This window comes from Artemia sp. Qi Xiang Cuo, chromosome 19 (genome assembly GCF_049724085.1).
Source record: "Artemia sp. Qi Xiang Cuo chromosome 19, ASM4972408v1, whole genome shotgun sequence".
In the NCBI taxonomy this organism is placed as follows: Eukaryota; Metazoa; Arthropoda; class Branchiopoda; order Anostraca; family Artemiidae; genus Artemia; species Artemia sp. Qi Xiang Cuo.
Genome location: NC_142812.1, coordinates 53,686,254 through 53,701,246, shown reverse-complemented (window position 1 = coordinate 53,701,246; position 14,993 = coordinate 53,686,254). Strand labels below are relative to the sequence as shown.

The 14,993-nt window shown below is 33.0% G+C and overlaps 1 protein-coding gene across 2 annotated transcripts in view; it reads left to right on the top strand.

Annotated features, from left to right (window-relative positions):
• The first annotated feature begins 237 nt into the window (after nt 1–237).
• The window catches only part of Dora (zinc finger SWIM domain-containing dorado), a 162,480-nt gene continuing 147,724 nt past the window's right edge, over nt 238–14,993 (top strand). Inside the window, exons 1-2 of one of the 2 annotated variants that reach the window (XM_089105678.1) lie at nt 238–326; nt 13,514–13,742. In XM_089105678.1, the coding sequence (XP_088961804.1) occupies nt 13,556–13,742 (187 nt within the window). In that variant the 5' untranslated portion in view covers nt 238–326; nt 13,514–13,555. The remainder of the gene's footprint in view (nt 327–13,513; nt 13,743–14,993) is intronic. The other variant, XM_089105679.1, reaches the window with a different exon arrangement.

Below are 14,993 nucleotides of genomic sequence, written 5' to 3'. Positions count from 1 at the left end.
AAATGCTATTTTTTATGTATTTATTGGTACTAAAATTCCGTTTTTTAGAGTTTCGGCTACTATTGAGACGAGTCGCTCTTACTATACACTTTGTTACCACGAACTGTTCGATACCCCCATGCTTCCTTTATCTTTTGGTGATTTTCTCTGTGGAAAAAAGTGATATTCTTATCTTCATCTGGCAAGTCTGGCCATGTCTAACATTGTTTCACCATATTTGTCATCAAAGTGTAAACAAAATAATTGGTCCAGAGCTCTTTGTGAGGCAGAAATTCCTTATTTTTTGAGATTTCCCGGAAATATTTTAGTTTCTTCAGTTAGCCTCGGTACTTAGTTTATCTTAGAAAAGGCTATGAAATATTAAATCATAGAGCTTGTCAATTTTTGCTTGGATTTTAAAATATGAATTTGCTAATAGGCTTCAGTTCTTCCAAAAGGAACACTAGGCCTAGAATAACCTGATACAATAAGAGCAGTTGCCCACTGTTAGACTCCCCAATTAACACTTTTTCAATATATAGGCCTAATTTTTGTGATAGTTATGTCCCCCCTCCCTATGGGCTGTAATTAGCTATGGGCTTTGTCAGAATGTCTTGTATTGAAGTGATATCTAATTACAATAGATATGGGATAGCATCCTGGTCATAGATCAGTTTGTAGGTTGAGAATTCATCTTCTTGCTTATTTATTTAGGCTTATGCTACATAAGAGTTTTGACTAGCCCTAACAGCTCTTGTCATAGGGCTCAGCATAGAGAATGGTATGACCAGGCACATTCAGGTTGGCCTAGGCTATTGTTTGTGAGGTCCTAGGTAATTTGAGCTTCTGAAAAGTTGGTATATTTAGGGTGCCCATTTGAGATCCTTTGTGTATTAGAATGAGTCCTATCCTGGTTGTAGAGCATCATGATGTCAACATGTCACCTCACTATGTCTACTTTACAATATTAGACATGGGTGCTGGTAGGGGGCCATGACCCCCCCCCTCCGGAAATTTGGGACCAAAGTAATTATTAGGAAATGAAAAGAAAAAAACAGAATATGCAAAAACCATAGAAAAAAAAGTATGTTGCCCCATTGTTGATTGCCTGTCAATAGATTTTGACCCTATAATGAAATTATAAGAGCCTAACTATTGATAACATCCTATCAAAGAATCATTTTTTTATGGGGATCCTAAATTTGTATTTGTTTATTAGTAATTACTGCTGTTATTAGTAGGCTAGCCTACCCAAGAAAGTTTGTATAATAAAAGAAAACAAAGAAAACAACTTAATAAAGGGCAATCTTGGTAAAAATATGCTGTCAATTTTTGCTTACATTGCCAGAGTACCCATGAGCTGATATATGAAGCCACTATAATCAGAAATGTTTCCCCTGAACAGGATGCTGGGAATTTTTGTATTTTCCCCCTGAATGGATATGTTTTTTGTGTTTTATTGTTATTTCATTATTTTCCAAAGAGTGATTGTATTTATCTAGTTGTTGTTTTTAAAAAGATTTAATTTTTTACAGTTATAAAGTATAAAGGTGTCAAATATATTGGTTTTTGGTATTCAAAATTAAATTAAAAATATAATAATTGAGTCTAAAGGAATTAAATACTTTGGTGTTTGATAGCCAAGTTCAAAACTGTTGATATTTTAAAAAAATATCTGTCCAATGCTTCAGCATTGCTCAATAGAACTGAATGCTGAGAGTTTATATCTTAGTTTTTGTAAATTGGCTATTGTTTTGTGTATAAAGCTAAGAGAGGAAAGTAAATAATAAATGATAAATAAAACCAAAAAAGGGTGAGAAAACAAGGATTTTTCAGCCAGTGGTAAAATATGAAGACAAAAAACTAGCAAATATTTCAACAAGGACCCCCGCCAAGTCGTCCTCAGTGCAAAAAAAAAAAAAAAAAAAAAAAACAAGAATCTAACCTTTTAGAGTTCACTACACAAGATTCAAACAAACACAATGAAAGACCAAAGCCAAAACCAATGAAAAAAAGGATTTTACCAAAGAGATTGTGCAAGAATGTTTTCCATCGCAATAATTTTGCTCTTCTGCCATTTCAGGTTTTAATTAGATGTGTTAATAGTTTCTCTTAAATTAGATTGGTGCAAATATCAAAAGAGTCTTTTAGTATTAAATTGTTATAAATTGGGCTTAATGAAATGTCTCCAGTGTCCCTATTTATAGCCAAATTCCTGTTTATATATATATTTTTTTTATCTCAATTACCTCTTTGAAAGATTGCAGTAGACCATTTACAGTAAATATTAAAGTTGCCTCCTCAAAAAGAACAAGATGCATAGGATTTTCGAAAATATGCTGGGCCAATGCAGAATCAAAGTTGTCATTTTTATTTTTCAATGTCAGGGACTTATCTATTGAAGTTTTGTGTTCATGCAAATGTTTACCAAGTTGTTGATGGGTCCTACCAATGTAAAATTTCCCACATGAACACAGGACTCTGTAGACACCACTACCCAGTACATGGTCAGTTTTATCTTTTTCTGAGTTTTGTGTAATTTTTTTAATTAATTACTTTTTCCATTTTTATATATTTTTATTTTAATTGACATACTTTTTTCATTGCCTTTAGAAAAATGTTTATCTCTAAGCTTCATTAAATAAAAAGACAATTCATCTGAAAGCAAGGAGTAACATTAAAACTTAAACAGAAATTATTATGTATATGAGGGGGGTTGCCCCCCTTCATCAATACCTTGCTCTTCATGCTAGAGTTTTCCAGTACTTAAAAAAAAGTTACTTATTGTTCTTTTTTTTACTTATTTGTTACTTCTTTAATATCTGATCATTTTTTAATAATGCCAGGATCCCTGGCTCCACCTCCATGGAAAAACCCCCCTCCCCACAGAAATATCCTCTGGATAATTAAATCCTGGCGAAAATTTAATCCGGACAATTACCTTTAACATCTCCATGCCTAAAATTGAATCGGTAAAGAAAAAGCAAGACATAAAGAACTTTCGTATAGGAATTCAGGCAAATTCACCAAGTGTAAAATTTCCCCTGAAAACTGCCCATTAGAAACTTCCCTCTCCATGTAAAATTTTCCCTGTGTAAAATCCTCCCAGCTGAAAATTCTTCCTCCCCTCCCCACTTGAAAAATGTATGTATATTCCCAATAACAAATAGAACAATATGTTAATAACTTAAAAACCTCTCCCCAGAGGCTGTAGTGGGTCATTTATCTCTAAAGACATAGATATTGGGCCTTTAAAGTATGCTGAAGAAAAAAGCTATCTGAAAATTTTTATCGGACAATTTTGAGAAAAAGGTGGCGTGGGAGGGGGCCTTGTCGCCCTCCAATTATTCTGGTAACTTAAAAAGGGCACTAGAACCTTTCATTTCCATTAGAATGAACCCTCTCTTGACAGTCTAGGTCCACTGGGTTAATCATATGTGCCAGCAGGGGGGGCATAGCCCCCCTGGAAATTTGGGAACATAAAGTAATTATTAGGAAACAAAAGAAAAGAAGCAGAATATGCAAAAACCATAGAAAAAAATGTGTGCTGCCCCATTGTTGACTGCCTGCCCATAGATTTTGACCCTATAATGGAAGTGTAAGAGCCTAACTATTGATAACATTTGATCAAAGAATCAGTTTTTTTATGGGGATCCTAAATATGTATTTGTTGATTAGTTATTAGTACCCAAGAAGTTTGTGCAATTAAAGAAAACACAAGGAAAACCACTTAATAGGTAATCTCAGTAAAAATATGCTGTCAACTTATGCTTGCATTGCCAGAGTGCCCATGAGCTTATATATGAAGCCACTATAATCAGAAATGTTTCCCCTGAATGGAATGCTTGGGATTTTTGTATTCTCCCCTGCTTGGATACTTTTTTGTGTTTTATTGTCATTTCTTTATTTTTCAAGGAGTGATTGTATTTATGTAGCAGTTACTTTGAAAAAGATTAAATTTTTTACAGTTATGAAGTATAAAGTGAAATATATTGGTTTGTGGTATTGAAAATTAAATTAAAAATTTTTATTTGATTTTTTTAATTTTAGTTTTAACATTTTACTTTGAACAAACTATTTTTGTAATGCATTAATTTTTATAAACAATTGAGTAAAGACATTAAATATTTGGTGTTTGATAACCAAATTGTAAACTGTCAATATTGTTAAAAAATGTCTGTCCAAAACTTCAGCATTGCTCAACAGAACTGAATGCTGGGAGTTTATATCTTAGTTTTTGTAAGTAGGCTATTCTTTTGTGTAATTTTTTTAATTAATTTCTTTTTCCATTTTTATATAATTTGACTTTAATTGACATAATTTTTGCATTGCATTTAGAAAAATGTTTATCTCTAAGCTTTATTAAATAAAAAAAAAAAATTCAACTTAAAGCAAGGAGCAACATTATAACTTAAAATGAACAGAAGTTATTATGTATATGAGGAGGATTGCCACCCTCCTCAGTACTTTGTTCTTCATGCTACAGTTTTTCAGCACTTAAAAAAATTATTATTCTAATTAAATGACCCTTGTGTTTCAGGAGTTGTTCTTAAAGAATTGGGACAAAATTTGAACTTTAGCATAAAGAGCAAGGTGTTCACTGGCATAGCAAATATCAAGCATATCTTTCAGTAACTAATAAAAATTACACACTACAAAGCCATGCTAGGCCTGGGCTGTCAGAGGTTGTGGCTTGCCCTTGAAGGATTGTTGACTTGTTAGAGTCAGGAAAATGTTTGCAATGCTCTTTAAGTACTTGCAGAGCAAATTGCATATTGTCTTCATTTTTTGTTAGCAGCAAATTGTAGTCCTGTATAAGGGCAATTCCATGTTTGGCTGTGTCAGTTACTACTTGTAGTTCTCTGACGATTGCTTCAGGCTTCACATAGGATTCATTATCCACCCATCCAGTTACAATTAATGGCAGTCAGTCAACTTTTTCATCTCCAGTGATGTCTTCCATAAGCTTTCTATCCCAGTGAAGAACCATTGGCTTCTGGGGATTGAAATGAGACTTCAACTGAGATGAAAATATGACACAATGCTTCTGACAGTAATGTCTGATAGATGATTGATACTGAAATCCTGAACATTGTGACCTGTTGCTTGAATTATTGGGCAATGATCTGAACTGCTTGCCTGTCACTTGTCTTTGTGCAGTCTAGGGATGACAGGAGTGCAGAAGTGAAAATGTTAGTTCTTCCATGTTTTTGTTTTGATGTACATGGTTGTTTTGGTGGCTTCACTGCCAATTCTTTGTAATACTTCCATGTCTGCATCATCATTACTAGAAGACAAATCAGAAGTCTCCAATAACACAGTTCAATCCAGATTTGATATGTCAAGTTGCTGTTTTGTCTTCAAGTGAAACTTGCTTTTTTGTTTATTTTCCTGTACTTTCTCCTTTTTTTTAAATGACATTTCAACCCCTGCCATAACCCCTCACCTTCCTTTTTCCTGCTGGGCCAACAAGAATTGCTTGTCTTCCTTAATTTTGATGAGCTGTAATGCTTCCTGGTGAGCTATCTTGTTGGCTATCTGAGTTGTTGTCCTTCTTACTTTGTTTTTCTTCAACCCTTCCCATCTCTGCAATAAAACCTAAAGTTAGGCAACTGTATGATCACTCTGGCACATGGGTATTCTGGCTTTCTCCCAGAACATTTGAATGTCCTTAATTACTGATATTGCTGCTTCATGTTTAGTCTTGGCTACTTTCAGCTTTGTGGCATAGAACCTGAGAACATCACCAATCAATGGCAATTTTGAACCATATAGATCTTCCAAAGCTGAACCAAGCAGGTACACTTCCTGTTTACTCCATGTGGATGTAGAAAGCGCCATGACCAACTGTAAAACAAAACATTTTATGTGAAAATGGACAGACACCTAAATGATTATTAATATATTACCCTAAACCCCTTCAGTTATCTCTATATAACACTTAACACTGGTTTTGTGTTAGGATTCACAATAAATACAAAATTAACTAATATATATATATATGCCCTGAACCAATGATTTTCTTTATATACACCCAATTTCTATAACATTCAAGTATAATCAAAATTTGGGTGCCTTGAGCATACGCCAAACATGAAGTTCTCCTAAAAATAAATGACACTTTTTTTCTGTCAAAGAAGAATGGTTTTGGATGGTGGGAGGCAGGAAAAACAATATATATATATATATATATATATATATATATATATATATATATATATATATATATATATATATATATATATATATATATATATATATATATATATATATATATATATATATATATATATATATATATACACACATAAGGACCACCCTACTCCCCACCTGAAAATTCTATGTATATTCCCAATAACAAATAAAACAATATGTTAATTTTATAACTTAAACACCTTTTCCCAGGGGCTTGAGTGGGTCATTTTATCTATAAAGACATAGTTATTGGGACAATTTTGGGGAAAAGGTGGCATGGGAGGGGGCCTAGTCGCCCTGCAATTTTTTTGGTCACTTAGAAAGGGCACTAAAATCTTTCATTTCCATTAGAATGAACCCTTTCATGATGGTCTAGGCCCACTGGGTTGATACAATCACCCCTAGGGAAAAAAATAAACATGCATCCATGATCTTTCTTCTGGCAAAAATTACAAAATTTCACATTTTTGCAGATTTGAGCTTGAAACCTCTACAGTAGGGTTCTTTGAAATGTTGAATCTGATCTTGTAATTTTCATTAAAATTATATGACTTTGAAGGGGTCTTTCCCCCTTTTTTAGAAAATCTGGCAAATTTTCTCAGTCTTATAGCTTTTGATGGGTAAAACTAAACCTAGTGAAACTTATATATTTGGAATCAGCATAATAATCCAATTCTTTTGATATATCAATTGGTATCAAAATTCAGTTTTTTACCATATTACCACAAACTGTGTGATTGCCATTCAAAATCCAAACAGAGATCATTCAAATATGAAATATTTAGTTTTTCTTTTGCTATTGTATTTTTTTTAAATGTCTGAATGTATAACGGATTTAAGTCCAAGGGGGAGAATTGTCCTGTTGTAAAACAGGTACATTTTACATGACTGTTAAAAAATCAAAACATGGTATCTGTGCAGACAGGATGATTTTTTGAGTATCTCTACTCCCTCCATAATCTATTCTAATGTGTGGGAAATTGCATAAAGACAAATTGACTCTAGTCTAATTGGCTGTGTTTTATGGAATTAGCCTCTCGACGATATTGAGATGAGCTTTAATTTGTTTTCATACTAAATGCATAATAATTAAACATGTTATTGTTTAAATAAATTGATACTTTTGCCAGGAATCCTTGCAGTATAAAATTTACTACCTTTTGTTTCATTTTGTATGCAATTTAATTGCTCTTTTTATTTGAGTTTTTTCCTAAAAGTATTTAAAAATAAACTTGTTCCAATGTAAAAGATATCCCCAAATATATTCCCTGTCACCCAACCACCACTGATATTTGGGCATTGCCCCCTCCCCCGGGAAAATTTTCTGCAGGCGCCCTTGATATTAGAGTTGGCACTTCAGCTACTGAAGTTAGGATAAATAAAGTGTACAATTGAGATCCATTAGGCCTGTTGAAGCTTGATATTGCACTGGTTCTAAAGTTGCTTGATCTCCTGTATTAGAAGATCAATAATGGTTAGACTAGGATGAGGAAGAATGAAAATGATGAGACCAGATACCTCTAGATTGTACTATTGCCTGTGGAGACCTAGCTAATTCCAGCTTCTGAAATTTGGATAGGTATGATCTCCATTTCAGATCCATTGTGCATTTGGCTAATTCCTATCCTGGTCATTAAGAAGCTATTTTGTAAATATATCACCTCACTTAGCCTATATTAGAATATAAAAGTTGATAACTTTAGCTACTGAAGCTGCGATAGGTATAAAGTTGCTTGATCTGTCTTATTGACTAGAATAGCAATGTAACTTGTAAATTCTAATTTTTGGCAAAAATCCTTTAGGATCTGGATGATTGGTATCCAAATGTCTTATTTAGTATGCAAAAGGTCTAGTTATCCTTTGCTTCAGCAGTTCCAGCATGCAGGTTGAGCTGAAGTTAATGAGTTACCAAAACTCTTAAATGTCATTCAACTTGGCTGCTAGCAAGTGGGTTGTTTTAAGGCTCTTTGTATACCATGAAGTACTGCAATAGGACTTAATTATTCTGATATGTATTATCTTAAGCTTCTAATTATTGGATACCAGACTTGCATAGTCCTTAAGTTTGCTACTTTTTTTAATCAATTCAAGTCTTGCAATTTTATAGAAAAATTAATTGGATTAATGAAATCTCAGTTTCAGCAATTTCTTTAGTTTTGAATAAAGTGTAAATAATACTGTAGTATTTGTGGGTTTGAGGATCAGTAACTTATCAGCCATCAACTTGTTTGTGATAATTTCTTTCCATTTTAACTCTTTTGTTAACAAAATTTTTGGAGATTTTTTTCCAGGCTCCTAATTTAGTTATTAACTGTTGCAAAGTTTGGGCTGTATCTACATTTGCATTATTAAATGCTCTTGACCTCTATTTCAGGGGTGCTTTGAGGCCTGACCATCATATTGTGTATCAGATTTTGTGAACAAAATAGCTTTTTTCAGTGGGTCTACACCTGATTGGTCTACAACTTAATTCCACTAGTCATTTCAGTGATTCCATTATTAATGTCAGTACAAGCAATATAATTTTGTCATTAGTTTGGACATTGAATAACCCCCCCCCCCCATTTTTTTCTCTAGCTTCTATGATGCTTCACCAAGCCTTTCCTCCAACAAGATAAATGTCCAAAATAAATTCTCCACATCAGTTTAAATACCTTCCAGTTAAAAAGTTATGTTAAAAAGTTTTTTCAGTGTACAATCTTGGATTGCAGTTCTCCAGTAGGCTCTTGCCCTCATTCTCTCTTGTTTTGTTTTTAGCTGGTTGCTGCAATAAAATGTATAAAATAAGAACAAAGCTACAGCACAGGAAAAAAAATAATACAAAAAGTTCAGTTGAGTAAATGCAAAATCTTAATCATTCAAAAATATTGTACAAAGTTCAGCACAGGAATGCTCAAAATTCCACTTGTTATAAAATCAACAAGCTCATGGAGACAGACTATGTATGGATTATAGGTAGACAGCTCTGTATTATTTTTTGGGACTCTTGAATAATGTTGACAATATTATATACAATAATGATGACAGTGAGGGTCATGCCCATACCAATATTTTAATTTGTGTTTTAACCTCTGGTTTAGTAGTTTCCACTGTGAGGATAGAAAGTTGAAGTTTGCTTATTTTGACCAGTCAGTAATTAAACTTGTAAATGTTCAAAGAATCACTTGAATTCAGTAATATCAAAAGATTCACTTACAAAAAACAACAAAGATTTAAACATTTGCAAGATATCAAATGATATATATATATATATATATATATATATATATATATATATATATATATATATATATATATATATATATATATATATATATATATATATATATATATTTATATATATATATATATATATATATATATATATATATATATATATATATATATATATATATATATATATATATATATATATATATATATATATATATATATATATATATATATATATATATATATATATAGGTCTGACATTGTGCTTTTTAACTAGAAAAGATCTGCCCATCTGACCAAATTGTTTATCTTGGTATTTCCATTGGAAATACCATTTCTCATACTTGTCATCTCCTAACAGAAGCCATCAACCACCACATATCAGCTTCATATTCTTCCATAGTCTCTGCTAAGCTTCATTTCAGTCCCCATCATCTTGCAATGCTTTACGACGATGTTGCTCTCCCCCACATCCTCCACATTGCACCCTTCTTGAAGATTCTTACAAATATTGATAAATTGAAAATCTGCTCCACTTTATTCTGTTTTACAAAATACCTACTGAGATATCTAACTTGGACATGAAATTCAAAACTCATCAGCAGTTTTCATGTAGCAGATCTGCTAAACTTGTGGAGAAACACAGCCAAAAGATTTCAAGACATGCTTGGAGTCAACTTCTTCAACTATAGTTATCTTTTCATAGTTGTATAGTGATATTTCACTTTTTTTTCGTTTTTTTTTTGTCTTTATAGTGCTCCATCATTTTCTTTTTGTACAAAGACAGGTATTCAACATGCTTTGCCATTAGAATCTCATATTCCAAGCTTTAAAACAGTGCAAAAGCCTTCCATAGCATAAATTTTTCAAAGCTCTCATTGGAAAAAACAGTTTCTCAAATTAAATATTTTTTAAGGTTTTTCCTGTGGAAGTTTTTGTATTGTTAGTTTCTGCAATCCTATGAATTTAACGTTTCATTGTGAGATAACAGATCTTACATAATTCCATAGCTGAAATTCAGCTTTATATATCTGCCAAACTGTGTTCTTAATTTTTTTAGATTGAAAACAGGTGAAAAGAGAAAAAATCTCATGTTTTTAAACAAGCTTAGATCATTCCTTAGGAAAACGTCTAATTATTATCATAAATTTGGCTTCACAAAAGGATACATCTGTAATTAATAAATCTATTGACTTATTCAGGCAACATAAACTTCAAAAGTAATTACAATTAACTTAAGATCTTAAGATTCCAATTAAGAGCAACACTAACACTTCAAACTAACATAAGTTATTCTGTATATGAGGAGGGGGGAAGGTGACTTTCAACTAAATAAGACACAAAAATGCAAAATTCTTTTCTGGGACTTTTCAAAATAGGCTACTACAAATGCATTATAGCAGTTTCTTGAATAAAGTGTCTATAAATTTTGAGAATATCTTGATATTGTATACATAGCTTAAACTTTTGCACTTGAGCTTGTTCTTCTTCTGAAATTGAACTTGGAACCTAAAATAGTCTCCTTTTGGCTTCAAATTTTTTTTGTTCTTGTTTATTTGCTTCTAAACTTCTTTTTCTTTCATATCACAATTACACTTAACCAAACTGAAGCAGGTTCTTGTAGTGTTTAAACTTTGAATTATTGTACAAAGTTTTTGTCAAATTTCAATGAACAGAATAGGAATTTTTGCTATTGGTCAAAATAAAAAAAAAATTGGCTTTTTAAATTATTTTTGTGTGCATAAGATCTCAAAGTAGTATTATATTTCGTTCTGAATTATAGTCTATAAATTATATGTTTCAGATAGATTGGGCGTTGATATCATTCTTGAACAAAGGAATTGCTGATATTTAAATAAGTTATTTACAGAATTTCTAACCCTATTTTAGGTCTTTGCGGACTTCCTAGTAACTTTTTAGTTGTAATTTAATGTCAAAACATCTATGTTTTATTATGTTCAGCTTCTTTTTTTGTCCAGCAACACCATTTTTGGACTTATCCGACCATGCATTGAAACAGTGGCCATTTACCTTTGTTTAGCTTTTTAGCTGTTTTTTTTACATCCATAATGGCTACTTCCCTATCGTCTCCTGGGCTTGATTTGGCTCCATAGGTATATTTGGTTTCAGCCTTTTCAAACCCACAATGGGTAACTTTCTATTGTATGCCCTAGCTTGACTTGGCTCTCTAGTTGTGTTAAGTTTTGCCCTTTTCAAACTTATGATGAGTACTTTTCTATTTTATGACGTAACTTGATTTGGTTCTTTAGCTGTACTTGATTTCAGCTTTTTACAACTTTCATGTGACAACTATTTGGTTTAATCTGGCAGTTGATTCAGGCTTAAATATTTTTGAACCAATGATGGCTATTTTGCTCTTCCACAGAGACTCTGGCTTGATTTTGCTCTTTTAGTGTACTGTGTTTCAGCGTTTTTTAACCCAGCCATCCTGTGACTTAGCTTGATTTTGATGTTCTGCTGAGTTTAGTTTCCCAGTATTCAAACCATTATGTGACTACTCTTTGGCTTCAACAGTCTAAACCAATGATGGGTATTTTTCTCTTATGCAGAGATTGTTTCGCTTGATTTGGCTCTTCAGCTGAATTGGACTTCAATATTTTCAAGCCATTATGGTTCATTTGGCTACGTTTCGACATTTTCACACATATGATGGGTATTTTATTCTCATCAGAAGATTCTGCAGCTTAATTTGGTACTTTAGTTCTATTCACTTTTGACATATCCAAATCCTCTTGTGGCTCAGTTTGGCTCTTTTGCCCTAGGTGGATTCAAAGTTTTCTAACTTAACTGAACCATTGAATGATTTTTCTATCAATTTTTGACTAACATCCTTCCTGTACAACAAGGTTGAAAAAGAAAATATAAGGAAAAAGCATTGCTCTTTATTTAGTCATCACCACTGTGTTGACCTACATGTATGTTATGGAAGTTCAACCCAACCAGAGTGATTACAAATTAATAATTCATTGAAAGGGAATTTTCTTATATCTTTTACAAAGTTAAGGCACAAGAATGACTGGCAGATATGCTTTCAGAAGGAATACATTCAAACTGAGCTTTAGGAATGGTCACAAAGAGAATTGAAGATACCTTTCTTCTGCAGAAAGATTATGTTTTTTAAATATAGATTTGCATTTTTCATGCATATTTTGTAAGTTCTTTTAAATATCGTAATTTTTCTTTTCAATTATTTGGCTTATTAAGGGCCATATCCAGAGAGATGGGGCACTGCTGAAGATCTTCATCATGAAAATCTCCAAAAATAAAAAAGATTGAAGGGGGGGCTATAGGCTTAATTAATAACTCCCCCTCAGCTCAACCCCCTGTTTACATTGATTACAATTAGATATTTAAAGAAACTGGTTTATAACAACTCTAACAATAGATGAAGCCATACATGAGGTTGTTTTACCCTCTAGTTAGCTATTAAGATGGGTGAACATAAAAAAAGATCTTATTACCTAATTAATTTGCAGTTAAGACTACTTCTCTACTCAGGCACTTAACAATATACGCATTTATTGTATCTGTGAACAAGGTTTGCAGTACTTTCTTCCTAAAATAGTGTTACCATAATTTTAAGTGAGTTTTGATGGTTTTTTACCTTCTTGCCAGTATGTATTTGCTGCTTTTCAAGCTTCTTTGTCAATGCAGGGAAAAGATGGAAGTCACATGGCACTAATTCAAAACTAAATGATGGATGTTTAAAAACGTCCTATTTACATTGATCAAGGATCCATTTGACTTAGGATCCATGGAGTGCTTTGGGGCTTTGCGTTGTCATGGATAAGAACACTTGAGAAGTCAACCTGCCTTGTCTTCCATTTTGAATAGCTCTCTTTACGTGTTGCAAAGTTACTGTTGGTTTGACCTTAGCTTGGCAATACAGGACCCAGAGATCAAACCCGGCTGTAGCAACATACTGCAGGGCCAAGGACCTCAGTAGTCAAGAAATTTTGTTAATCCAATGCATACATTCAATCATTGGCAGCAACCCTACAGCCCTTGTTCTGCCTATTTTATGACAATAACGGTTAGTATGATAATGATAACCATATTTACAACACTGCAGCCAATTGCCCTACTAATATGTTTCTTTTTTTAGGTCTACTGCTAGTTGCCATATTAAAATATAGTAAAATCTCAAATGTTTGAATGGCAAGAAACTGATAGGCTTTCATTTGATGATTCTGATAGGTTTGAAGAGGACTCATTATGTAGTTGGTGCAGTGAACCTGAGTCACTTTGCAACAATTGGCGAGGATGGAAAAAATCTAACATAGGCTCTGGTAACTCAAATCAAAACCAAGGATGTGGTTCCAGGAGAACAGATGGTACCTTTTCTTTTTTATTTCTTCTTCTTCTTCTTTTTGATGTTTGGCTCATAAACGAATCTATTAGGACCTTGCAGTGTTTGCTTCACTCTTTTTAAACTTGTATAACAGGATGAAGGTTGAGGATTTTCAGGATATCAGAAAGGTTTTAAAGATCTATATTTGTTTATTTGGTTTGTATTTGTTTTTTGTATTGTATTTGGCTCTGGGTGAAGGAGAAAAACAAAAAAAAAGAGGTTTCTTTGGGGGCAGGGTGCACCTTCAATTAATGGATCAATTAGGGGCAACTTTTGACATTTCAAATGGCAACCCATACACCTCCATATGAGTAAGTAAGATCTTTGGTATAGTTTGTTTCTGAGAAACTGATTTGCGACATTGATTTAAGACGAGATTTTTTTTTAAGTTTAGTAATTTTGTTCAAAACTGTTTGCTGTTACAGTAAGCATCATGGAAGTTCTTACAGATATGAATCCAATTCTAAATTCAACTAAACAAACTACAACATGAAACAGAAGAACTTCTGTTTGATACATACTCAAAAGTACAATAATATCTTTATTGGTACACCTAGCCAAAATTTTAGGTCTTATGGGAAATTAGGGAAATATAAAGTAAAAAACTTTATGAATTATTTGATGATTTTTCAAGACACAGTTCAAAAAAAGTTCTACTTATCTTTTTCAGAACTTCATTGTCTTGACAGAAAAACGATCCTATTTCCTTCGTATTTAGTTTGTTGACATACTGTTGGAAGACAGTGCACCCCTTGTATGAACCTTATCATGGGCGTTGGGCGGGGGGCAGCTGCCCCCCCCCCCCCTAGACCTTCAATTTACATTAGATATGGCTGAAAAAGCAGATGGTTGGAAAAGCAGTTAATAAAAGGCCCTCCATCACACTATCGACTGCCCCCCCCTAGACAATATGCTGCCTACGCCCATGAACCTAATAATAGGGAGGGGAGTCAGTCCAATCACCCTACCGAGATTGCCTGAAGGATTGCTCAGAAAGAAAGTGAATACATTCTTAGACCACACTGGCTATACATGACAAACGAAACTCAGAGAAGAGAGAAAATAACAAAATGAAAAATAAAATCAAAAAGGGTGAAAAAACGAGGATTTTGTCAGCCAGCGAACCATGAAGAAGACAAAATATAAGCAAATATATCGACAAGGACCTCCGCCAAGTCGTCCTCAGTGCTAAACAAAAACAAAAAAGACAAGAAAAAAAAAACGAGAATCAAAC